We start from the raw sequence: 21,156 nt of genomic DNA, 5'->3' as shown, positions 1-21,156 counted from the left end.
TAAAATTTCTTCAGACATTCTATTCAGTAGCATTGAAGTGGCCACACAATGGTTCACATGCACACTTTTTTTTTTCTCATGCTGCAACATTTTCTTTATTGTAGTTTGAAAGCAGGTGAAGTCAGTACTGAGCACAACCACTCACTTTGCTTTTATTGCCGAGAAACTGTTGAGTTCACTGGAAAGTCAATAAGTGGAGGTAAATGAAAAACACACCAACATGCATGTGCCATCATCGTGTACATCCGGCAGCTGAAAATGCGTTTAGTAGAAAGCGACATCCAGAAGGGCGGGAGTGATTTAAAGGTGTGAAAGCCACAAAAGAGCAGTTGGTGCATATAATTTCTGCTCACATCTGCGATATTACCCTTTTACCTTGACAGAATGAAACATTTTTAATGAAAATATATCCATTTGAAGTGAATATTTTTCTCTTTCTTCTATGTGATATATCAAATCATGAGCACATACTACATTTAAAGTAGTTTCTGATGTCTCACTCCAATGTATTCAGTTTTTTAATTAATTATTTTTTCACTGTAAATCATAACTAGCTATAACTACTATAGATAGCTTACATTTGTTTTGCAGAGGACTTTTTAATGTCATGTCAGTGTACTCTTGAAAGCATTGATGATAGGGAGTAGAAAAATGTCATTACAGCTTTGATCACTAAACTGATTATTTGATCATTTGCAGCACATGAAGTTAATAAATGACATATCTCAGAAGAAATAGAAGAAATGAATCAGAAGAGTGGTTTCTCTGTTTCTGAACGTCATCCGGGACTCAAAACATCAAAACAAAGGTGTCTCTGGAGCAGAGGGGAAGTTTCTCATACTGCTATCACTCATTTGTGTCTGGAGGGAAACAGATCAGAAACAAAGAGACAGAATTTAAATGAGGGATTATCTGAGAGAAGTATAATTATATTTTTAAAAAAAAGAAAAAAAAGAAACCCATTTTCTTTACACCAACAGCACAAGTTAGGTGTAATATTTAAAAAAAAAAAAAAAAAAAAGGGGGCAACTGAAGCCACATCCTCCCATGAGGACAAACATGTCATGTCAAACCTACATTTTTTCTTTCCTAAAATAAACCACAGATGGCTCTACAACTGTAGCAATCACAAATACCAAATGAAATAACTTACGACAGTTGGTTAGTGTCACATGCTGACGTTGGAAAAGTTTTTGCATGCAATAAGTGGGTGTTTCAAAAGTGTTCTTTTTTTTTGTGGCCAGATAGAACATTTGAAAAGGTTTAGCAAAAGTAAGAGGTACGGAGACACATGTGTAGGCAAAGACAGACAAAGGAAGAGAGAGAGAGAGAGAGAGAGAGAGAGAGAGAGCTACAACAGGATATTATGTCACTATGGTTACTGGCAGCAGATACTGAACACGATTTCTCTCTGTCATGCTGTTTTCACGCAAGCCAGTGTGATTGCAGTGCCGCGAGGGGCAGCGCTCGTAGTTGTGAAAAACTTTAGACCAAATATTTCCACGCGCTCTGGGTCAACGTGACTTCAGGAACTCTGAAGAGCAGCATATTCCACCTTTGAGGTAAGCTTGTCTTCCAAACTGTACTTCATTTATTTATTTATTTGGTGAATTATTTTGCAGTATGTGACAGTATGAGAACAGCTTCAGTTGACCTATGCAGATTGTGAAAATGTGCTGGATGCCATGGTCAGATTATTACTACATGTGGGACGCCTTCTCTTGGAAAAGAAACTAAAATTCTTTCCAAATGATGGAATGGCGTTTTTTAATGGCATACAATGATATCTTTTTACTGTTTATGCATAATATATTGGATTTTAAAGCCACATAAGTCTTCAACAGGGGAAATCTGTCCTAAAAACATGCCAGAGTGAAAGTAACCAGTCACATGATTTGAATAAAAACAACTGAAGAGTTCATTTGCAAAAACAGATAACTCCATCTTCGCAAACCGTCAGAAAACCCACCTTTCCATCATCTACCTGAGGCAATATCAGTCAAACTTAAGTTATCTCTATTTTTGTCGTGTCATTTCTACTGAGTCAATCCACTCAACTTCAGTTTGATTGATAATATGTCAAGCAAACAACAAAAAAGAAGGTTTTCTAACTGTTTTAATCTTATTGCAAATATGCAAATCATAGAGCTGACGTAAAGCACGGGCTGGTTTTCAGCCTTCTAAATTCATCTGTTTAATAGCTTTGTGAAAGCATTTGCATGTTTGCCCACAGAACCCCTTCATCTGTTTCAGTGGACTGGGAAGCGTGTGCAGTACTGTCCGTGCATGCGTAGGTAGCTGTACTGTAGCCAGGGCGCTTTTTAATTTTGGCTCCAACAATATGACTTTCCAACGGCCTTGCATTCTAAAGCAAAACACCCTGGGGAAGCTGACTTCCTCATATACAAGGCCATCTCTCAACACCAAGTATTTTTTATGGTGTTAGTGGGAGAGTGCTGCAGCTGCATTCAGAATCAAAGTTAATCAGAGTTAATGTATTTCCTTTATGCCTCTGTATTTGGTACAAACACCTTCAAAAGGTGTAAACATGTGGGTGTTACTGGTATGTAAATGAAGGAGATCTGTTCAATCTTTACTTATTTGTTTTTCTTTTCTCTTTATTGGCATCTTTAAATGTAAAAAATCAAAATTCTCAAAATTGTGATTATGATATAAAGATTTTAAAGCCATAAACTGCCTTCATAACCAAAACAACTAAACAAAGAGAGCTCAATAAGTATATCCCAATTTTAAGTGGAAAAGTAAAGCTGTTTTACTGCTGCAGATTTGACTTATGGCTTACTTTTTTGGATTTTTTTTTTGTTTAATCTTGAACTTTACTTTCATCTTTTGTTTTGAGAAATGCGAATGCCTTGTTGTGCAAACCCCAGTTAGCAGAACTGAGGCAAAAGTCAAGGTAGAGTTTGGTCTCTGCCGAGCTTTGTTCAGGAACCACAAGAGGGCATCATACACCACAAAAACAACGTGCATTTGACAGCCAAGGTTGTATTTCTTTATTCAATATGCAACTCGAAATGCTAATTAACTTGCTTGAAGCACAAATTTGTTAATTTGATTTGATTAGCCCAGAGTAAAACAAATACAATCACAGTTATTGTATCTTTATTTTTTTCACAACAGTTTTCAATATCAAAGCATCAAAACCTTTTCTTTGTTTTTTTAAAATAATTTGTTGCAATTCCAGAAACAAGAGTTATTTTTAAAGAGAGGCTGCTCTCTACCTTTTAACCAAATGACACAATTAGTGCATATGAGCACAATAAAAGTATAAAGCGCTCATATTTTTTTTTTTTTTTTTAACATTACAGCCTGTCTGGAAAGGAGTAATGAAAAATATTGCAACGTCTTTTACTTCCTTTTCGAAAGCAAAGTGTTATATTTGTAACCCCCCATGTGCTCTTGTGCCATGCTCCGAGTAGGCAAAAGAGTTTCATTTCAACATATAATACAATGGCTCAGTGTTTCAGTCTCCTTTTTTGTTTCCTTAATTTAAAAGAAAAAGGGAAAGAAAATGTACATTCATACTGAAGTTTACCCAAAGTTTTATTTCTTTTTTTGCAGTTACTGGTTCCTAAAATATCAAGATGGGTTCTGCCGCTGTGCCTGAGACCATGACCATCTCCCCCTCCAACAATAACTCCAATAAGACCACCTGTGACACCCTGTACGCCCATCGGGACTACACCAGGATCGTCATTCCTCTCTTCTATTCCATTGTCTTCTTTGTGGGGCTGTTCGGTAACTGCCTCGCCCTCCATGTCATCCGCCCCAACCTGAAGAAGATCAACTCCACCACCTTGTACTCCCTCAACTTGGTTATATCCGACATCCTCTTCACCCTCTCTCTTCCTGTGAGGATCGCCTACTACGCCATGGGCTTCCACTGGCCTCTGGGCGAAGCTCTGTGTAAGATCTCAGGCCTCATCTTCTACATCAACACCTACGCTGGGGTCAATTTCATGACGTGCCTCAGCGTCGACCGTTTCATCGCTGTGGTTTTGCCTCTGCGCTTTGCACGGCTCAGGAAAGTCAGCAATGTGCGCTACATTTGTGTTTGCGTGTGGCTGCTGGTCCTGGCTCAGACCCTCCCTCTCCTTGGCATGCCCATGACCCACGAGGAACCAGACGGCTTCATCACCTGTATGGAATACCCCAACTTTGAGACGGTGGACCATATTGCCACTATACTGATCGGTGCAGTCTTCTTGGGTTATGTTATCCCTGTGGTCACCATCCTGGTGTCTTACTCTGTTTTGTGCTCCAAACTCCACTTTACAGCCAAGACTAACCACTTGACGGAAAAGTCCGGGCGAAGCCGCAAAGCCATCGGTGTGATCTGCTGTGTGTCCCTGGTGTTTGTCATCTGCTACAGCCCCTATCACATTGATCTCCTGCAGTACATGATCCGCAAGCTGGTGTCAAACCCCGACTGCGCTGATCTCACGGCCTTTCAGGTGTCGCTGCACATCACTGTGTGTCTGATGAACCTCAACTCCTGCTTGGATCCGTTCATCTACTTCTTTGCTTGCAAGGGCTACAAAAGGAAAGTGCTGAAACTGCTGAAGCTGCAGGTCAGCATGTCCTTCTCCAGTGCAGTGAGGACGTCACCTGAGGGCTCCTCCAAGGACTTCCTCGACGGCAACAAGATCCAACTCAACAGCTCTACTGTGGGTACAACCAGCGAGAGACTCACAGAGAGGAGATATACCGGCACCAGTAAACAAAGGAACAGAGACATGCCAAGTTGCATAGAATGAAAAGGAGATTTTATGTCTCCGTGGGCCTATTTTAATTGGAACGGTGTCTGAACCAAACTGGTCTGAACTTTGAAATGGACTAAGTCACGTCACCATGGATGCCAGGCAGCTACGAGCAGCTTCGCAGCACCTGGATCCAACGGAGATCAGCTCATGAGGTGTTTACATTTTTTCTTTTCTTAATATGGGTGAATTGTACAGTAGGCTCCAGCCCCCCTGTGACCCCAGTGAGGATTAAGTGGTGTATAGATGATGGATGGATGGATGAATGGATTGTACAGGAAATCTGAGATTTTCATGGAAACAAAGGGAAATGTCTTTTCTTTTTTTTTCCTTAAAAAAAAAAAAAGAAGAAAAAAAAAGCATGCTTGTTTCCTACCAGTAAATTCATGATACTGAATGCATGAACTGGTAGTGAAGGTTTAGTACATGTTATAGGAAGTGTTAAATTCCTACAAGCTGTACACTCGGAAACACCTCAGCATCTGCAACTGCACACTGACCTCATTGATCCCTCCTGTGCAGTGGCACCACAATGAACTGAGACGATAATAAGGAAGTAGATCTTGTATTAGATTCATTCTGAAATGAAATCCGACTTACATGAATTTTGCTTGCGTTTCAGTTCAGCTCACAGTTGTAATATCTCAGGAAAACTGATAAGGTGGACAAATAACATTTCAACTGCCTGTCAAATAAATTAATCTTAATTTTTTTTGCAAAAGCACCATGTATTTATCTGCATTACAATTCATTTCCTTTGTTTGGACAATGATGTGATTTTATTCAATAGCTTGTAGATGGGGCGGTTTTTGAAGTACTGTCGAAACAATAAAAAGCATTTTCCTGATGTGGTTTTAATTGTAACAATTTGTCATGTTGAATCGGTGCACAATTCTGGATCAATTGATATAATTATTGGTTATAAACAAAAAGCTTCACAGCTGGTATACTAAAAAACTGATGTGTTTCAGGTCAGAATTTCTCTGTATTTTAGCTCATAATAGTGTAAGTGTGGGGTCTACATACAGAAATTGCTACACATACAACAGGTCACATGGATAACAGTCCTGAATCAAAGTGTACTGTATTAGTAATATTAAAAAAATACCACTGCAGTAATGCTAAATAGAAAATTCAAGATAAATTGATTGATACAGTTTCAAATGCAACTCTATTCTTTGTTTTCACTTCATCTAAGAGCCACTGACAGAGTTTGGACAGCAGAAGGTTGTGGGGACTGACTTGTTCACTTTGAGACTGACAGATACAGATGGGTGGCAAATTAAAGGAGAAACCTAACCTTTTGACCCCTATAGTGAGGAGATCTGGTGGCTCTGTTATGCTGTGTGGGGCATTTTGCTCGTATGGTTTGCAAAACAATAAGTGAGGGAATATCTTTAGGTGGGGTAATGTTTCATCTCTCTGGCAGAGTTCCAGAGACTTGTAGGATCAATGCCAAGGTGCACTGCAGTCAAAAAACTGTTTTGGCAATATGTGTTTGCCCAACACATTGTGTTGATTTTTCCTTTAAATTGTCACTCAACTGTTCGTCTGAATCATAGTCTACCTTTCACTCTGCTCAACTCACCTCCGATCACCCCTCTCAGCTCCTGTCACAAAAAACTGAACAGCTGAGTGAGGGTCTTGATTGATTTCAGGTAAATGAATTAATAAATGTTTCCCATATTAAACACAACTAAAACTGTTAATTTTACCGACTACTTGATTTGATTTTGGTGTTTTGTCTGTTTGCTGTACTATGTATGAAAAGTAAAACCTTAAGCTGATGCTGTTTTTGAACGTATCCTCTCTCTACTTTACGTGCATAAACCCTGTGCAAAGTTCTGCACATAGTTAATAATTAGCAATAGACTACATTTCCCCATGACAAAGAACACACACAATATAAAAATGGGGAAGCTAACAAAACTGGATGAACGGGACTTTGTTTTTCTAAAAGGCGGTAGAGGGATTTGTCCCAACTACCGCCCACTGAATCTATCAGAAGAACAGAACAACTAAAGGTTTTGTCCGACAACACAACTTAGGTGGGAGTCACTATTTTTAAATGGGGTGGTATGGGGGAAAAAAAAAAAAAAAAAGAAACTACAGCTTAATTCTCAAATTCAGACACTCAGACTGAATATTTCCAAAAGAGGTCAGCTGATGGTGCTGCCTCCAGAGCCTCACTCCCCTACTGAGAGGAGAGCTGCAAACCTCTATAGAGTCTAAGTGCCAGGTTGATTTCCAACAGCCCACAGTGGAACTCTACTCCACAGGTGCAGCAGGTCTAGCTGATGAGCAGGTGAGCTGTGACCTGGCTTTCGTGAAAGAAAGAAAAGAAAACAAACAAAAACACAGCCTTATCGTATCAATCCATAACAGACACATTATCATTTCTCTGGAAACAGAATTGCATTGAAAAATTTACAAGTGAATCGGAAGGTGTTCCAGGCGCGTCCCACCAGGAGGAGACCTTGGGGAAGACCCAGGACGCGCTGGAGGGACTATGTCTCCCAGTTGGCCTGGGAACGCTTAGGGGTCCCCCCGGAAGAGCTGGGGGAGGTGTGTGCGGATCGGGAAGTCTGGGTGGCTTTGCTAAGGCTGCTGCCTCCGCGACCCGACTCCGGATAAGCGGGAGAAGATGGATGGATGGAGTCGGAAGGCCGTGTAATGAGACCGGGTGTACCTCAAAGATTTGTTGTGGGACCTTAGCCATTGATCATTTCAAGTCATGTTAGATCCACTCTGATCAACAGAAACTTTTATACAAATACGTATTTGAACACAGGACTGTCAGCTGTGGCTAAACAAAGCTGCATATTACAGAATATTAGGATGCTTCCAACTATTTTAGGAGGAGCATTGATTTCTGCAGTGCAGCAATGCAAAATACAGAATAGCTTTGATGAAGCTAGGTACCTTAGTACCAAACTAGGGACTTAGTTTAGGGTTAGTTTATGGTTAGCAACAAACATGCATTTACCTTGCTAAATACACACACATATATATAAACTGTACAAAACAGATGCAGCAGTCAAATGTATTAACCTGAAGGTGACTTTGCCCTGCAGCTGAGAATCTCTTACAAAGTCTTGCTTTTCACTGTTAAACGTCTACATTCAGATTAGTGGTAAACAATGAAAAATACATTAAAAAGTATGTAATTTTAAAATAAAAGGACCATTTTTTTCTGACAACATACTGAGCACAGAGCCATGTTTTGCAGTGACATACATCCTATCTCTTTACACTTTTCAGGAGCATCATTGTATACTTGCACCCAACTCTTCGTAAAATCTGGCAACTGAAATGAAATGAAAAATACTTTATTTATCCCAGAAGGGAAATTCAATCTTGTAAAAGCTCACTTTTTTTTTTTTTTTTAACCGAATATAACATATATTATATACAACAATAATCATCATTCAGTCAGTTGGATTTGTTTTTTAAGGAAACTGCTTAAGCAAATGTTATTTTTACTATCTGTCTTTACATTTAGGTGTTGTATGATTATCTGATTTTCAATAACAGAATGAAATACTTTTGAAGTACTGTTGCACTGCCGGTAATATTAATGCATCTTAAGGAAATGAAAATAAAAATGTATGTTCTTTTCGAGAGTCACTAAATGTACATACTGACCGGCCTCCTTTAGAGGGTCATAAATTATAGTTAACCTGAGGAAAAAAAGCATAACACACTACAGTTTTAGAAAAGGAGAACAGAAACTTGGCTTTCAAGAGCTGAAGGCAGAACACGACTGAGTCAGGTTTAATCTCAGTTTCAGATTTTGCCCTTGGATTTGTTTACCCTTTTGCTCTCAGGTGTAATAGGGTTGGCTGATTTGGATTAAAAATCAATGGACATTTTCTTATTTACAAAGCCCTTGCCAGAAAATCGTAATTCTAGGCGGGTGAATATAAGAAAAGAGAGATTCATTGCAACCATTTCTCGTGCATCATCACAGCTAGGCCACACATCTGCCAGACACTGATGAGACGGCACAGATGGCACAAAACGCAACTGATGATACAAGATAGTCAGAACAAAAGAACTTGTGAAGAGTTCGTGCTTCAGTGAAACCACAGAGTGAAACAAAACACTGAAGTGCTTACAGTCAGCAAAACAGAAAACTCGACATTACCGTAAGTCTGAGCTGTAGAGTAAATGTTTTTTCCTTAATATTTATTGCTCTTTTTTTTTTTTTTTTTTGGCACATGAAATATACCAAGAGGATTATTAACCGTAAAATCAGAGATGTGTGCAGTAGCCAAAAATTGATTAAAAGCATGTTCCTAAGTAGAAGCATAGGCAGTCATCAAGATAATTCCTTACATAGGAACATTAAAGTATGTTGAATAGTGAATCAAGTAATTTACTGTTTTATGAGGATATGACTGATCACAGATGTTATTTGTTTTTTCACACGCAAAAGAAGACTTGAACACTAATTACCTGTGTTACGGAAACTTTACGTTAAAAATTAATTTCCAAGTAAAATCTGTCACCATGGAGATGTTAGCTGTCTCACAACAAGCTCCAAAAACATTTACAGTGACCAGGTTGCTACTGTTTATGTAACTGCGTCTCATTTCCTGCATAACCTGATTTTGTAGACTGGTTTCCTCATTACTTTTTGTTTTGTGAGTACTATATTCCATGATGTCAACATAATTTGAGGCTACTGGTTTTACTGAAATGTGATCTGCGTCTTTATACTTCAAACAATCAAACTAAATATGTAACATTAAATGCTTGAAGAGGTACAAAAAGAGCAGAGCTGCTCATTTCTGTGTTCACTTTGTGGTTACATCTTCACCTGAGGGAGCTCTGCTTAGTCATATCTCGACAAAGTGAATGTTGTCTGTCTTTTTTCTGTCTCTCTGTCTTAATCAGGTTATGCAAATTATAAAAAAAATACATGTTCCATACATAGCAGTCTGGCTTATAATTACAATATATTGAATTCACAACTGGTGCTTGATGTTATCTGAGCTGCAGCCTGTTTGTACGAGCTGCTAGTGTTGTTTGGAAGTCAAACTCAGACAGTAGAAAATTAAAGTAGTAAAAATTAAGTGCAATTTACAGAAAAAAAAGTCACTTAAGTACATATACGATAACAGAGCAGATCTTGGTTTAATGTGTTACTACCCCAAAATAGTTCTCCATTTTAGGAACAGCACAAGCATTTAGAGTTGGAGCAGACAATCAGTCAGGCAGACATTACTCATCAGCTGTCTTGATGATCAGTTTCGTTTGTTTTTTTTTTTTACTCAAAAAACCCCCCAAAATATCACCAGTTCTTCCCAGTTCCTTCTTTTCTTTGGTCTTTGTGATGATGTATTAAAGGTTATTAGATTGCATTCTGTTGATTAGTCAAAACAAGACGTTTGAAGACTCCACCCTCAGCTTTATTCATTTGTCATCCCTATTTTATGGACTAAACGATTAAATGCCTTCATCAAAGTAATAATCTGCAGATTAATCATTACTGAAAGTAGCTTTAATTGGAGCCTGAACAAGAAAATGACACCATGAACCCTCTGGCTGGCTCTGTTTTCTATAGGTCTGCCCATGACGTCCAAAGTTTTTGTACAGAGGCAAACACTCACTCTCTTTTTAACCTTTGCTGCCTTTCTGTTTCTTGGCAAACCGACTCAGTTGGCAAATGAATACAGCTATCCTGCTTTTCATGCCAATCAAGCATAACACACAGTGTATTATTATATATATATTTGCATTTTGACCCCTTCGTATAGTTTATTTTATACTTTTTTTTTCATTTGGTTTCACTGAAACCTGTCCCTTGCTGATTGTCTAGCTACTTTGTTTGCAATAAACACTGTATTTCACACATATAATTGCCATCTGCTTTATCACAGCTTTTTTTTTTTTTCTCCTATCGCCCGAGATCTTTGGGGATTGAAGGAAATGTGTTTGTTTTAAATGGATGGTTTGGAAGCATGAAGAACTCAACATAATGCAGCAATTTATCAGAGGCATAGATGCATTCGAGTGATTTAAATAATATGGAGGCTGGTTTAGTCTTCTGATGAGGAAAGTTTTCTTATGCACACTTTAAATTTCTGATTGTTGTTTTACAATTAGTTCGGTTCAATATGCAACTTACATACGAATGCAAAGTGTAAGTTTGAAACCTCCACAAAAATGCAATGAGAACAGACTTCGAAAACTCTAAAGATTTACAAATTCATTTTTCATTGAGAAAGAAGGACGGTTTGTGGCCTGAAAAGGGCCTTTAACTTTTAAGTTGAACAAAGTTATATGTCTCTCCACTTGGCAGCCATCTTGGATAATGCCCCTGGGCAGTTGTTTTGGGCTAACAAGATCACTTTTCTAAACGAATGTAGAGACAACCATAGCCTGCAATTTAAACTGTCACTAGGACATTAAAACTGCATCTATGAAGTCACCAGTCAGTTCTGATAAAAACTGCTTAAAATGTTTGGTAACTTTGCCCCAAAATAGGGTTTAAAAAAGTGCTTTTCCTTGCATGTGCACAGTTTCATCATACTTTGCTCGCATCAGTGCCGCTACATAGTTGGCTTCATGTTTTCTTATAAAGTAGGGTGACCAAACGTCCTGCTTTCCCAGGACATGTCCTGTTTTCACGTCCTGTCCTGGCCGTCCTGGTTGTTTTTAATAAAGTGATGTTCTGGTTTTAAATGTATTGAAATTATAAGGAATCTTTGAGTAAACTTTGAGTATCATTTGAGTATCTCATTGCTGGGCCGAGTGTCCTGGCTTTCAGTAATCAAAATATGGTCACCCTATTATAAAGCATATTATTGGGCTTTTATAGGAAACAGCGCAACATGTGTCACACACCTGACATCGTAGGTGTTATGTAATCCTCCTACAGGTTTAAATTCAGGACTTTTTAAATGATGAGTTTCCTTCCCCCAACTCAAAACAAAGAGTAATTCAGATAGCGTCAAATTGTGAGGAAAAGGAGACAAGTCGAGGAATGAAATGATAGTTAAGATATGGTACAGTGCTACTCTGTTTTATAAATGTCTAAACTTGATCCATCTAGCAAGTGTGGTGGTCACATGTAGGCTGGAGTCACACTCAGTCAGCACTAGCTGCCCTGGAAAGGTTGCAAGTCAACTATTTACTCTCACATTTACACCTGAAGGAAATTTACAGTCACCGATGAACCACACAGACAGTTCTTAGATCAACTGATAGGTTCAAACCCAAACCTTTCCACGAGGTGAATTTGCAAACGCCTGCACCACAGTGTCACCCTAAATATGTAAACTGAGTCTGGAAACCCTTAAAATGATTAAGTGGTTGCTTACAACAACAAAAAAAATGAATAATTCCAGAGACAAGAAATCAATAGCGGGCAGAGGACACTTTTGTAGTTCTTCCTTTCAGCCTCTAGAGGGCAGTGTAAAACAGCTTAAAGAGGTGATGAGAAAACAAGTGGAATTAGCTTTTCACAAGAAGCATATACTACTTCTAATTGATGACCAACATAACAAAAGAGGATCTATGAATCCTTCTAGTAAAATTTCACTTTTATGCTTATACTTTCAGAAAAAATTTCAGAGGATAAAATGAATGATTATAAAGGAAGAAAATTTAAAAAGAAAAAAAAACGTATCTGTATATCTGCATCGTAAGTATCGTATAAATACACATACTGTTAATTGTACAGGTGAATAATAAAACATTTACTATGGAGTGAAATACGTACTGAGGCAACCACATGACAAGTATCAAAGAGAGGAAAACATCACACAGACTGTTGTCATAACAACATATTGCAATGAACACAAAGTACCATCTGGTATGAGATTTTTAAGACACATCAAGAGGACAAGCCGATAGATAATTATTTTCCAGGAATAAGAATTAGACTGCGGCTTCCAAATAAACACTGAGAATCACAGTGATAAAAAAAAACATTAAAAAAAAAAAAAAAAAACATCATGTGGTGAATATGGAAAGAAGTTTAGCATCGAAGCTGACAAATATGGACAATCAAGACCAAATATGTGACAATAGATGCTAGCTTTTATGGAGGTCAAATAAACAGTGGCGGTCAGTGAGGAGGATGTAAGCCGTGGGAAAGTATGCTGTCTATTTCACAAGCTCTACTACAGGAATGGAAACTATGGTGTAGGAGATTTGGGGGAAGAAGTTTTGATTGCACAACGTTCTCTGCGTCAAATGTCCTAATTCATGGCTGCCACCAGCTTACACACACACACGCACACATTAATCACACACATTAATCTGTATTCAATCCGGGTCCAGACTGACCTTGAGTGTTTCACCTGAGGTATGCGCTTTGCATCCATTAAGTCGATGTGGTGTAAAACCATCTCACAGCATCAGCGTGAAGTGTCTATTACCACCGTCTTATTTCCTGTTTATATGGCAACTGCCTCAACATCCTGTTTTTAATTACTTCTCTCCAGCAGCAGATGCTTCTCACAGCAACCTGCTGTGGATTACTCCCCTGAGAACTAATGTGCTGTGACAGACCCCACTTTTCCAATCAATAACTCGCCCTAAATCTGCCATCTCTCTGCCTGCCAAACACACTCCCACTTCTAATGGCACATCATTTTCTTTAAGGGGGTGTAATTGCAGACTGTGGAAAGCTGTAGCCCTTTGTGTTCCAACTACGTAGATACTGTAAAGGAATCCGAAAGTACAGACAACTACACAGTTGACACAGGAAGTGATGGGGGGCTTTACACTGTCTCGCCACCATTTCCATCACATTACAGCTCGAGATAGTACTCACTTCCCTGTTTTGGCCGTTAGAGCAGGCTGTTCAGCTAAATCTGCCACTTTCACTTCATAAACCAGTCGCTGTGAGCTTGTCAAGATGTTTGTTTGACTTCTTGTGGTAAGTGCAAGATTTTTATTGTCCAGGCAGAGCTACCTGATCTGTTTCACATTGAAAGCGAGGGGAGGGAGGAACGCTGGCAGACGTGTTTTATAGCTACTTGCTCGATGTGTCTTTTGGTGCGAACTTTGACCACAGAACTGATTCAGATGACTGACTTGGTTTACTGTGCATTAAGTGTTTTATTTAGTTTTAAAACATACCCCATAGTTTGGGTTTTATGAAGCCGAGCTACAGCACAGTAGAGTTTTAAAAAAAAAAGTCTTAAATGTTAAACACAGAAGTCACATGATTTCTTATCAAGCTGCGGTATCAATTTCTCAGACATGAAAACTTTCACTTCCAGATTTTTGCTGTAACTAGTTATTACTCTATACATTTCTTTTTGCTGTTTTTTTTAATTTGCTTGTTGATGATTTTTAAAAAATATATATATATATATATTGGAAGGCCACATCTAGACAGACAGCATCTGTTTGTCTTCCCGTCTTTCACAGTTCAGCTGCATCGCTTTTAAAAATAAGTATTTAAATGATCAAGTGTGAAGTTCTGCAAACACTGGTATGCCCATATTTAGAAGAACCTCTGGATGTTTCAGCCTCATTGGTTGGTTTCTTTTTTAAAGTCAAATTTCAGTCAAACACAGAATCTTTAACTGTGACGTCAGGTAAAGAGTTTTATCAAGTTTGTTTGTTGTTTGTTTGTCTTTCAGATTTCACTCATGTGGACTGATGACGGATTATTTGTACATAATGTTCATAAGTAAGTGACGCGCAAGTTCAGTTGCTCCTCAGGTCATCTGAGATCTGAAAAAATATTCTAGTCAAAATTGCAGTTTCAAAAATACATTTGTAACTTTTCTACAGTGTTTTTGTATGATTGTAAGTTATAGAATTACTCAGGTTCATGCAGATGATCAGCTTCCAAAAAGACATAAATAGTGGCCAAAATACATCTTTTTTCTCTCCTTTAGTTCTTGCTCGAAGCACATGAGCCTTTTTGGTATTAGTGTATAACAGCTTCAGCTCAAATCATGAAAACATGTTTGATATATACAACAAAACATTCTATTAACGGTGCTGTTCAGTAGAAATAAACATCAATGTCTAACATTATTCTGTTTTCTGTGATTCTCAGTATGACAGTGGCTCTAAACTCCTCCAACATGTCGGTGGAATCGGGGACTATGAAGCCGGAGCAGGGACCAGTGGAGTACCGCATTGCAGGCCTGGTTTTCTACTGCGTCGTCTTCATCATAGGAGTCATAGTTAATCTCGTTGCTTTATGGGTGTTTGCCCTGACCACCAAGAAGAGGAACTCAGTCACTGTCTACATGATAAACGTAGCAGTGGTGGACCTAACCTTCATCCTGCTGCTTCCTTTCAGGATGGTTTACCACCACCAGGACTACTGGCCTTTTGGAAATCTTTTCTGCCGGATCAACGCGGCACTCACCATCTTCTATCCCTGCATGGCTCTGTGGCTGTTCGCTCTGATCAGCGCTGACCGCTACATGGCCATCGTGCAGCCAAAGCACGGCAAGGAGCTGAGGAACGTCCCGAAGGCCGTGGTGGCTAGTTTAGGGGTGTGGGTCATGACTCTGGGCAGCAGTGTACCCCTGCTTCTCTCTCAGGAAGACCCCGATCACGTCTCCAACTACAACACTTGCGTCAAGATGCAAGACATCATCTACATGCGCCACAACAACCCCGTCAACTTTGTGCGACTCGTCTTTTTCTTCTTGGTGCCCATTTGTATAATGATTGGCTGCTATGTAGTCATTGTGGATAACCTAATCCACGGCCGCACCTCTAAACTCAAACCGAAAGTGAAGCAGAAGTCCATCCGGATTATTATCACGCTTATTATCCAAGTGTTGGTGTGTTTTGTGCCTTTTCATATATGTTTAGTGCTTCGTTTGCTGGGGAGTGGCGAAGACGGGGGTTTCAGCACATGGGCGGTCTTTACCACATTCCTAATGAACCTGAGCACAGTCCTGGATATCATTCTCTATTACATTGTCTCCAAGCAGTTCCAGGACAGGGTGATCAGTGTGATTCTCTACAGGAACTACTTACGAAGTGTGAGAAGAAAGAGCAGGCACACACACACAGGCAGCATCAGATCAATGAGCAACATGACCAGCGCGATGATATGAAACAAAGCATCGAACATCATTTCAAAAAGAGCACAAGGATGCGTCCTGCACACGTTTTTTGTTTTTTTTTGGTACAATGTAACGCTGAATGCATCGCTGTGTGCATGGTTCATTATCAAAAGGATCAAAACTTGCAATTAATTTTCAAGGTGTAATTTACACTCACAGTATGGGAGTGCTGCTGTTGTGGCAAAAACATCTGTGTTCAGAGCTGATTGACTCACCCATGAGACTTGAGATGTTTTCTGTGCTTCTTTGCTCTGGTAGACAAAGCAAGAGTGTCTGTGGCTCAGGTGTAATACATGCAGGCGAAAATAAAGCTCATAATCTTTTAAAGCACAAGCCCGCACCGTCTCTCCGTGTCTGCTTTGTTAAGCACAACCACTGAAACTCTTGTCTACTTTCTTTACCACGTCAGCCAAGAACTATAAAAGGCCTGACAGCCTCCACATGGGGAAACCTACAGGAAACAATGGTGGGTTTCTTAAAGGTTGCAGCTTTTGTTTGATTGCTGCATGATTATTTTTAACTCCTCACCTTAGAGCGCCTCAGTGCTGCAGAGATGGAAGTGAGCAAATCTAACCTTCAGTGCTGCATGATGTCATGTGGTGTTGGTGTTATTTTTATATTTGTGAAGTTAAAGCCCAACTACTTGGTACAGGACATGATTATATCACACTCCGCAGGCGTCGTAAAACTTGTTGTAAATTTATTGACCAGGTGATGGCAGCATGGCACAGCTAGATCCCATCTACCTGCCAGAGCACGGCAACGCAGTGCTTTTCTTTACTTTCGCAAAGCTAATAGTGCAACATTTTCTGCTTTAAACTTCTTCGGTATTTCCGCACTTTACAACGGACTTCATAAAGTGAAATGTCTCCGTTTTTTTACTACTGTGAAATAATCTGTCCGCCTCATCACAGAGAAGTTGTTAACAACAGCTTCCTCAACCAGAAATCAGGCTAAAGTGTGTTTATGGTGCAATGTGAAGAGTATTGATTAGATGTTAAATGATTCAGTCGCTTGGAGTGCATTTACAGTAACATGCTCAAGAGATGTCAGGGAGGCTATTTACTAGATTTAAAGCAACCTTAACCTTAAAAGAGAAAACCTTTTCTACTCAGGGGTACTTCAATGTCAGGTCTCCGCTTCGAGTGTAAGCGCCACGATGCAATTTATTCTCAATTTATCCCTCAAATGACAGACAAGTAATGACTTATAACTGGATGTGTGACAGTTCTGTCCCTGTGAAGAGGCTTCAAATGAAGGGGGGCTAAAAAACCTTCATGTTTGAATGTGATGATTTTGACTGGTGTCTTGCACAAACATCAGCCAAGCTAAGAATTGATTTGGTGTTACCAATTGTAAAAAATAATTGTGTCTGTCACACCAACGCAGTCTTAATTGCATTAGACAGTAAGTCAGTGTGGCTGAGTAACTGTGTAGAGTCTCTTTCAATTAGACAGTTGGGGCACCCTGTGGTGTAACCACATGTATTATAGCAATTCTCCAGTTATCATATGGCTGATCAATTATGAACACAAATACATAAGCTGCATTAGTTTGTCCCTTAAACAGATTCTGACTGTGTTAATGTTTTGTAATTTCTTACAAACTATAGAAACCCTCACAGTGATTCGGTTCATACAAGTTATTATTGGTTAAAGGATAAAAGGGGTTTTGGTTGATTTGTACAGTATTAAAGATGAAGAAGTGGCCAGTATGTACAATAAAGAAGGTGTAGATTTATTCTGTGTTAAATTAGGGGAGGCAGCCTACAAGATTTCCACTTCACATGGAATTCTGGGAACTGCAGTCCATCATACAATGATAGGTTTATTGGCCGGAGGACTACAAGTGGATTTATAACCAAGAGGTCAAAGGTCAAATGAAACATCAGAGGGTCGTCTATCTGTCCCACCTGTTAGACATCAAAGAAAAACCAGCCGCACTGCTCACAGCAACTGGCATTTAAAACAATTAAGTTTCCTGTCAAGTCCCTGTGATGAATTATCCGGAAGCTTTACCCGCTGTAATTCTAAATCTTCCCAACAAGTGCCTTTGTTGTAGAGAAATTAATGAAAACAAGATTGTCTTTCATAGGAGCTGATCTAACAGCGCGACAGCCAGCTGCTCTTCTTTGGGAATAAAAACAGTCAGCATTAAACACAGCTCACACAAAATACTTTTTTTTCCACCACTCGTGTGGAAAACAAATCAGGCGGCAGGCGCAGTGGCCATCTGTTTTGTTATTTGATATGTGTGAATACATGTTGTAATGACTTTGTTTGTGAATCACTCTGCGCGGCAGAACACACGAGAGCTCTCGAAGTGCTGGAGTGTTCAAAGCTAATCATATAATTGGACACAATAGTCGATGACAAATGGAGACGCTTGGAGCCAGCCAGCTGGGGAAGTGAATATGTAATCATTGTAAAATCATATCATTTTTGCATATTTGAAGACAGCTTAATAGAGTTTGCGTGTCAGCACACTATCAAATGATGATCAGAGACAGTGTTGCTGTATTTGTTTTCCAAACCGCGCTTTGTTGGACTATTTATCTCCATCGTGATTAAAAGTGTTTCTCAAGAGTTTGTCTCCTATCGGTTCATTTGTGTTTCATTATGTTGTGAATGTTGAAGCAGATTTGGGACAAATGACCCCCTCTGAATTAAAAAGAAGTACTATAATGCAGAAGTAAACAGCCTACAGCAGTGATTCCAACCAGGGGCACTTCTGCTCCAGAAGGTACTTCTGCAGTTTCCAGGGGGTGCACATGCAAGGATTGTAGAGAAGCTCATCTATTAAAAAGACAAAAATTACAACTAAACAACCATTTATTTCCAGACATTGAAACACCTGACTGCCGTGTGTTGCAATGGAGAGCGTGAGGAAACAAGTGAGCAAAAAGTAAATTGCTGGAACTTGACAAACCGTGGAGACGCAGTCCTTCTGCCACTCCAAGTGATACGAACAACAATCGATGTTTGTCTGAAGAAAGTTACATGAAATTCATGAAAGGTTTATTTTAAAAAAAGAGATTCTATTGATTAAACAATAAAACAACAATAAAAGAAATATATATGTAATAAAAAAAAACATAGAGTCTAAGCAGAAAAGATTCTTTAAGGAGAGGTTTCAAATCTGTAGATAACAAATCTGATCTGAGAGTTTGAGGGCTTGAACTGCAAAAGCACAATAACCTTTAGTCACTAATTGGCCTCCAAGGATAATCTGATCGAAGATGGCAATAGGGTTCATGTGGGGACGGGAGACCCCTGATATAGTTATGGGCTTAAAAATCAAGAAAAAACTTTTAAAATTCATGCAAAAATGAGCAGGGAGCTAATGCAAGAGGGCCAGTGCTGGAGGAATAAGTACGATAGGCATAATCTCGTCCTCTTGACCCGGTAATAATCCTGCCAGCAGCATTTTGAACCAAGTGAAGGTGATAGAGGGAAGACTGAGTAATATACCTGTGTAGAGCGCTTCACAGAGATCAGGATGAGAAGAAATAAAAGCATGGACAAGCAATGTGTGGATCCTCAAAAGATGAGACAGATGTGTTTTTTTTAAACTGACAAACAAGACAACAGACCACCCTAAACATGATCTATTTAATTGTATGACAGACTATTGTCATAATAGGGTTAAATATCGTCCCATTTTGGGTTAAATTAACATTTGAAACAACAGCACAAACTGAATCCGTCGCAGTTGGGTCTGAAGCGCCGTTCACTACACTTTTACTATACCATTAGTCTTCATGCTGTTCCCATTAGAGAGCACAAGGACATGAAAGAGAGCCTATAATGTTATATAGATACTGTACACATCCAGACTCAGCTGGGCCTCCTCGTCTACTGTACGGCATTAGCAACAAGCAGCTGCCTGCATTTACATCATTTAGCGTTTCTCTCAGGGCACTTTAATACACTGAACCTCTCCCCTGGTAAACTTTACAATAGGATGTTGAAGGATACTTCTGGACTGCCATAGGAAATGAGAGGCACATGTGCGTGGATGTAGCGGTGCAACAGTGGGTTCCCCCCTGTGATGCTGAGCTTAAGGGCTGCACAATGAGACTAATGGATTCCTTTTGCAGACAAAACTAGGTTAAGCACATGAGCTATTGTTGTTATCTGTGCGCGGACGTACAATGATATCTTATGTACAGTAGGAACCGTGTGAGGTATCCTTTCACATATTTAGGATAGCCTCTCGGAGGTAATCTTTTCCTCTGGCAATCTACTTCCACATCGTCTTTTGTCTCCATTAAAAGGAGATAATCTGCTGCAAGAGTTTCAAATGCTACTAAACTGACTCCAATTGACCCTGTAGTTAGCAGGGACCAGGATAAGGAGAGGAAATGTATGGCCTTGATTACAGCTGTGTGTCTATTTTAGCAGATTGTTCTATTGCTGATTCACACACACACACAGCCAGCCACCATTAGCACATATAAATAATGTAAGGCCCTCATCTCTCTCTCTCTCTGTTTTTTTTCCAACTCTCTGCTCAGCTAAGTGCCTGTATGGAAACCTTGGCCTCCTCCTTGTCAGGTTCTCCATAGATCAGTGCAAGATTTATTTTAAGTCTGTAAAGCAGCATGTTCTTGACTGTGTTCCGCTCAATGCATGTGGGAATGTTTTTAATTGTATCATGTGAAGTGGAATAGTAGCTCCGGTGGGGACTGTGTCAGGTTGTGTTAATATTTAATCCGGTCTCACTTCAGTTTCCTCATGATCCGCCGCATTGTAAGAGCAGAACGAGAAAGCAACATTACAAGAGACATGAATAGAGACGTCGCAGCCGTGCTCAGGACGCAGCGTCGTGAAAAGCTTGCGAGGGGGACACCGTTATGAGATTCCACCGGTGTCTGTCGTCCTCGCCGAGGCCCTGGGCCGCGGTGCAAGCGCTCCCCGAACAGCGAGCGATATTATGGCGGCTAATGCAAATGCACTTATTTCAGCTGACATCTAAAGAGAGAGGGATAGTTTGTGTGTGCGATGATAAAAGGAGGATACAGCTGGTGTGTGCAGAGGAGAGAAAGGAGGGAGAAACGGAGTGAGGGAAGAAGGAGGGGAGGAAAGAAAAAAAAGAAGAAGAGAGGGAGGCCTTTCACTTCCTCTGTGTGCACATCACGTCTCCTCTCCCTGAGCTCAATTACAGGATTGATACTCAGAGAGGAAACTTCATCATGTCGTACAGATGTCTTCACTGGGAGAAAGAGGGAGACGATGCATGTTGTCATTTAACGTGACATGGTCTGCGTTCATTCAAAACAAACAAAATGAGAAACAGTTGGACTATAGATTTCA

General features: G+C 39.7%; 2 protein-coding genes across 3 annotated transcripts; both read left to right on the top strand.

Annotated features, from left to right (window-relative positions):
* Positions 1-1,283: 1,283 nt before the first annotated feature.
* Positions 1,284-6,490, top strand: gpr183a (G protein-coupled receptor 183a). Its single transcript, XM_008282155.1, has 2 exons — positions 1,284-1,562; positions 3,583-6,490. Exon 2 carries the CDS (start codon positions 3,606-3,608, stop codon positions 4,776-4,778), a length of 1,173 nt encoding a protein of 390 aa, XP_008280377.1. The 5' UTR covers positions 1,284-1,562; positions 3,583-3,605; the 3' UTR covers positions 4,779-6,490.
* Positions 6,491-13,524: 7,034 nt separating this feature from the next.
* Positions 13,525-18,426, top strand: gpr18 (G protein-coupled receptor 18). Of its 2 annotated transcripts, XM_008282114.1 has the most exons (3): positions 13,525-13,674; positions 14,387-14,436; positions 14,812-18,426. In XM_008282114.1, exons 2-3 carry the CDS (start codon positions 14,396-14,398, stop codon positions 15,830-15,832), a joined length of 1,062 nt encoding a protein of 353 aa, XP_008280336.1. In that variant the 5' UTR covers positions 13,525-13,674; positions 14,387-14,395; the 3' UTR covers positions 15,833-18,426. The 2 variants fall into 2 exon arrangements, with proteins under 2 accessions (XP_008280336.1, XP_008280345.1); XM_008282123.1 differs by lacking the exon at positions 14,387-14,436.
* The last annotated feature ends 2,730 nt before the right edge of the window (positions 18,427-21,156 follow it).

The sequence above is a fragment of the Stegastes partitus genome, unplaced genomic scaffold (genome assembly GCF_000690725.1).
Source record: "Stegastes partitus isolate 25-593 unplaced genomic scaffold, Stegastes_partitus-1.0.2 Scaffold7, whole genome shotgun sequence".
Classification (NCBI taxonomy): domain Eukaryota; kingdom Metazoa; phylum Chordata; class Actinopteri; family Pomacentridae; genus Stegastes; species Stegastes partitus.
Note: the sequence above shows the minus strand (reverse complement) of the source record. Positions and strands in the feature narration are given on the sequence as shown.

Coding starts and splice junctions, on each gene's coding strand:
- gpr183a (XM_008282155.1), top strand. CDS start 3,606: ATGGGTTCTGCCGCTGTGCCTGAGACCATGACCATCTCCCCCTCCAAC.
- gpr18 (XM_008282114.1), top strand. CDS start 14,396: ATGTGGACTGATGACGGATTATTTGTACATAATGTTCATAA. Junction 14,437..14,811: donor TTTGTACATAATGTTCATAA/GTAAGTGACGCG, acceptor TGTGATTCTCAG/TATGACAGTGGCTCTAAACT.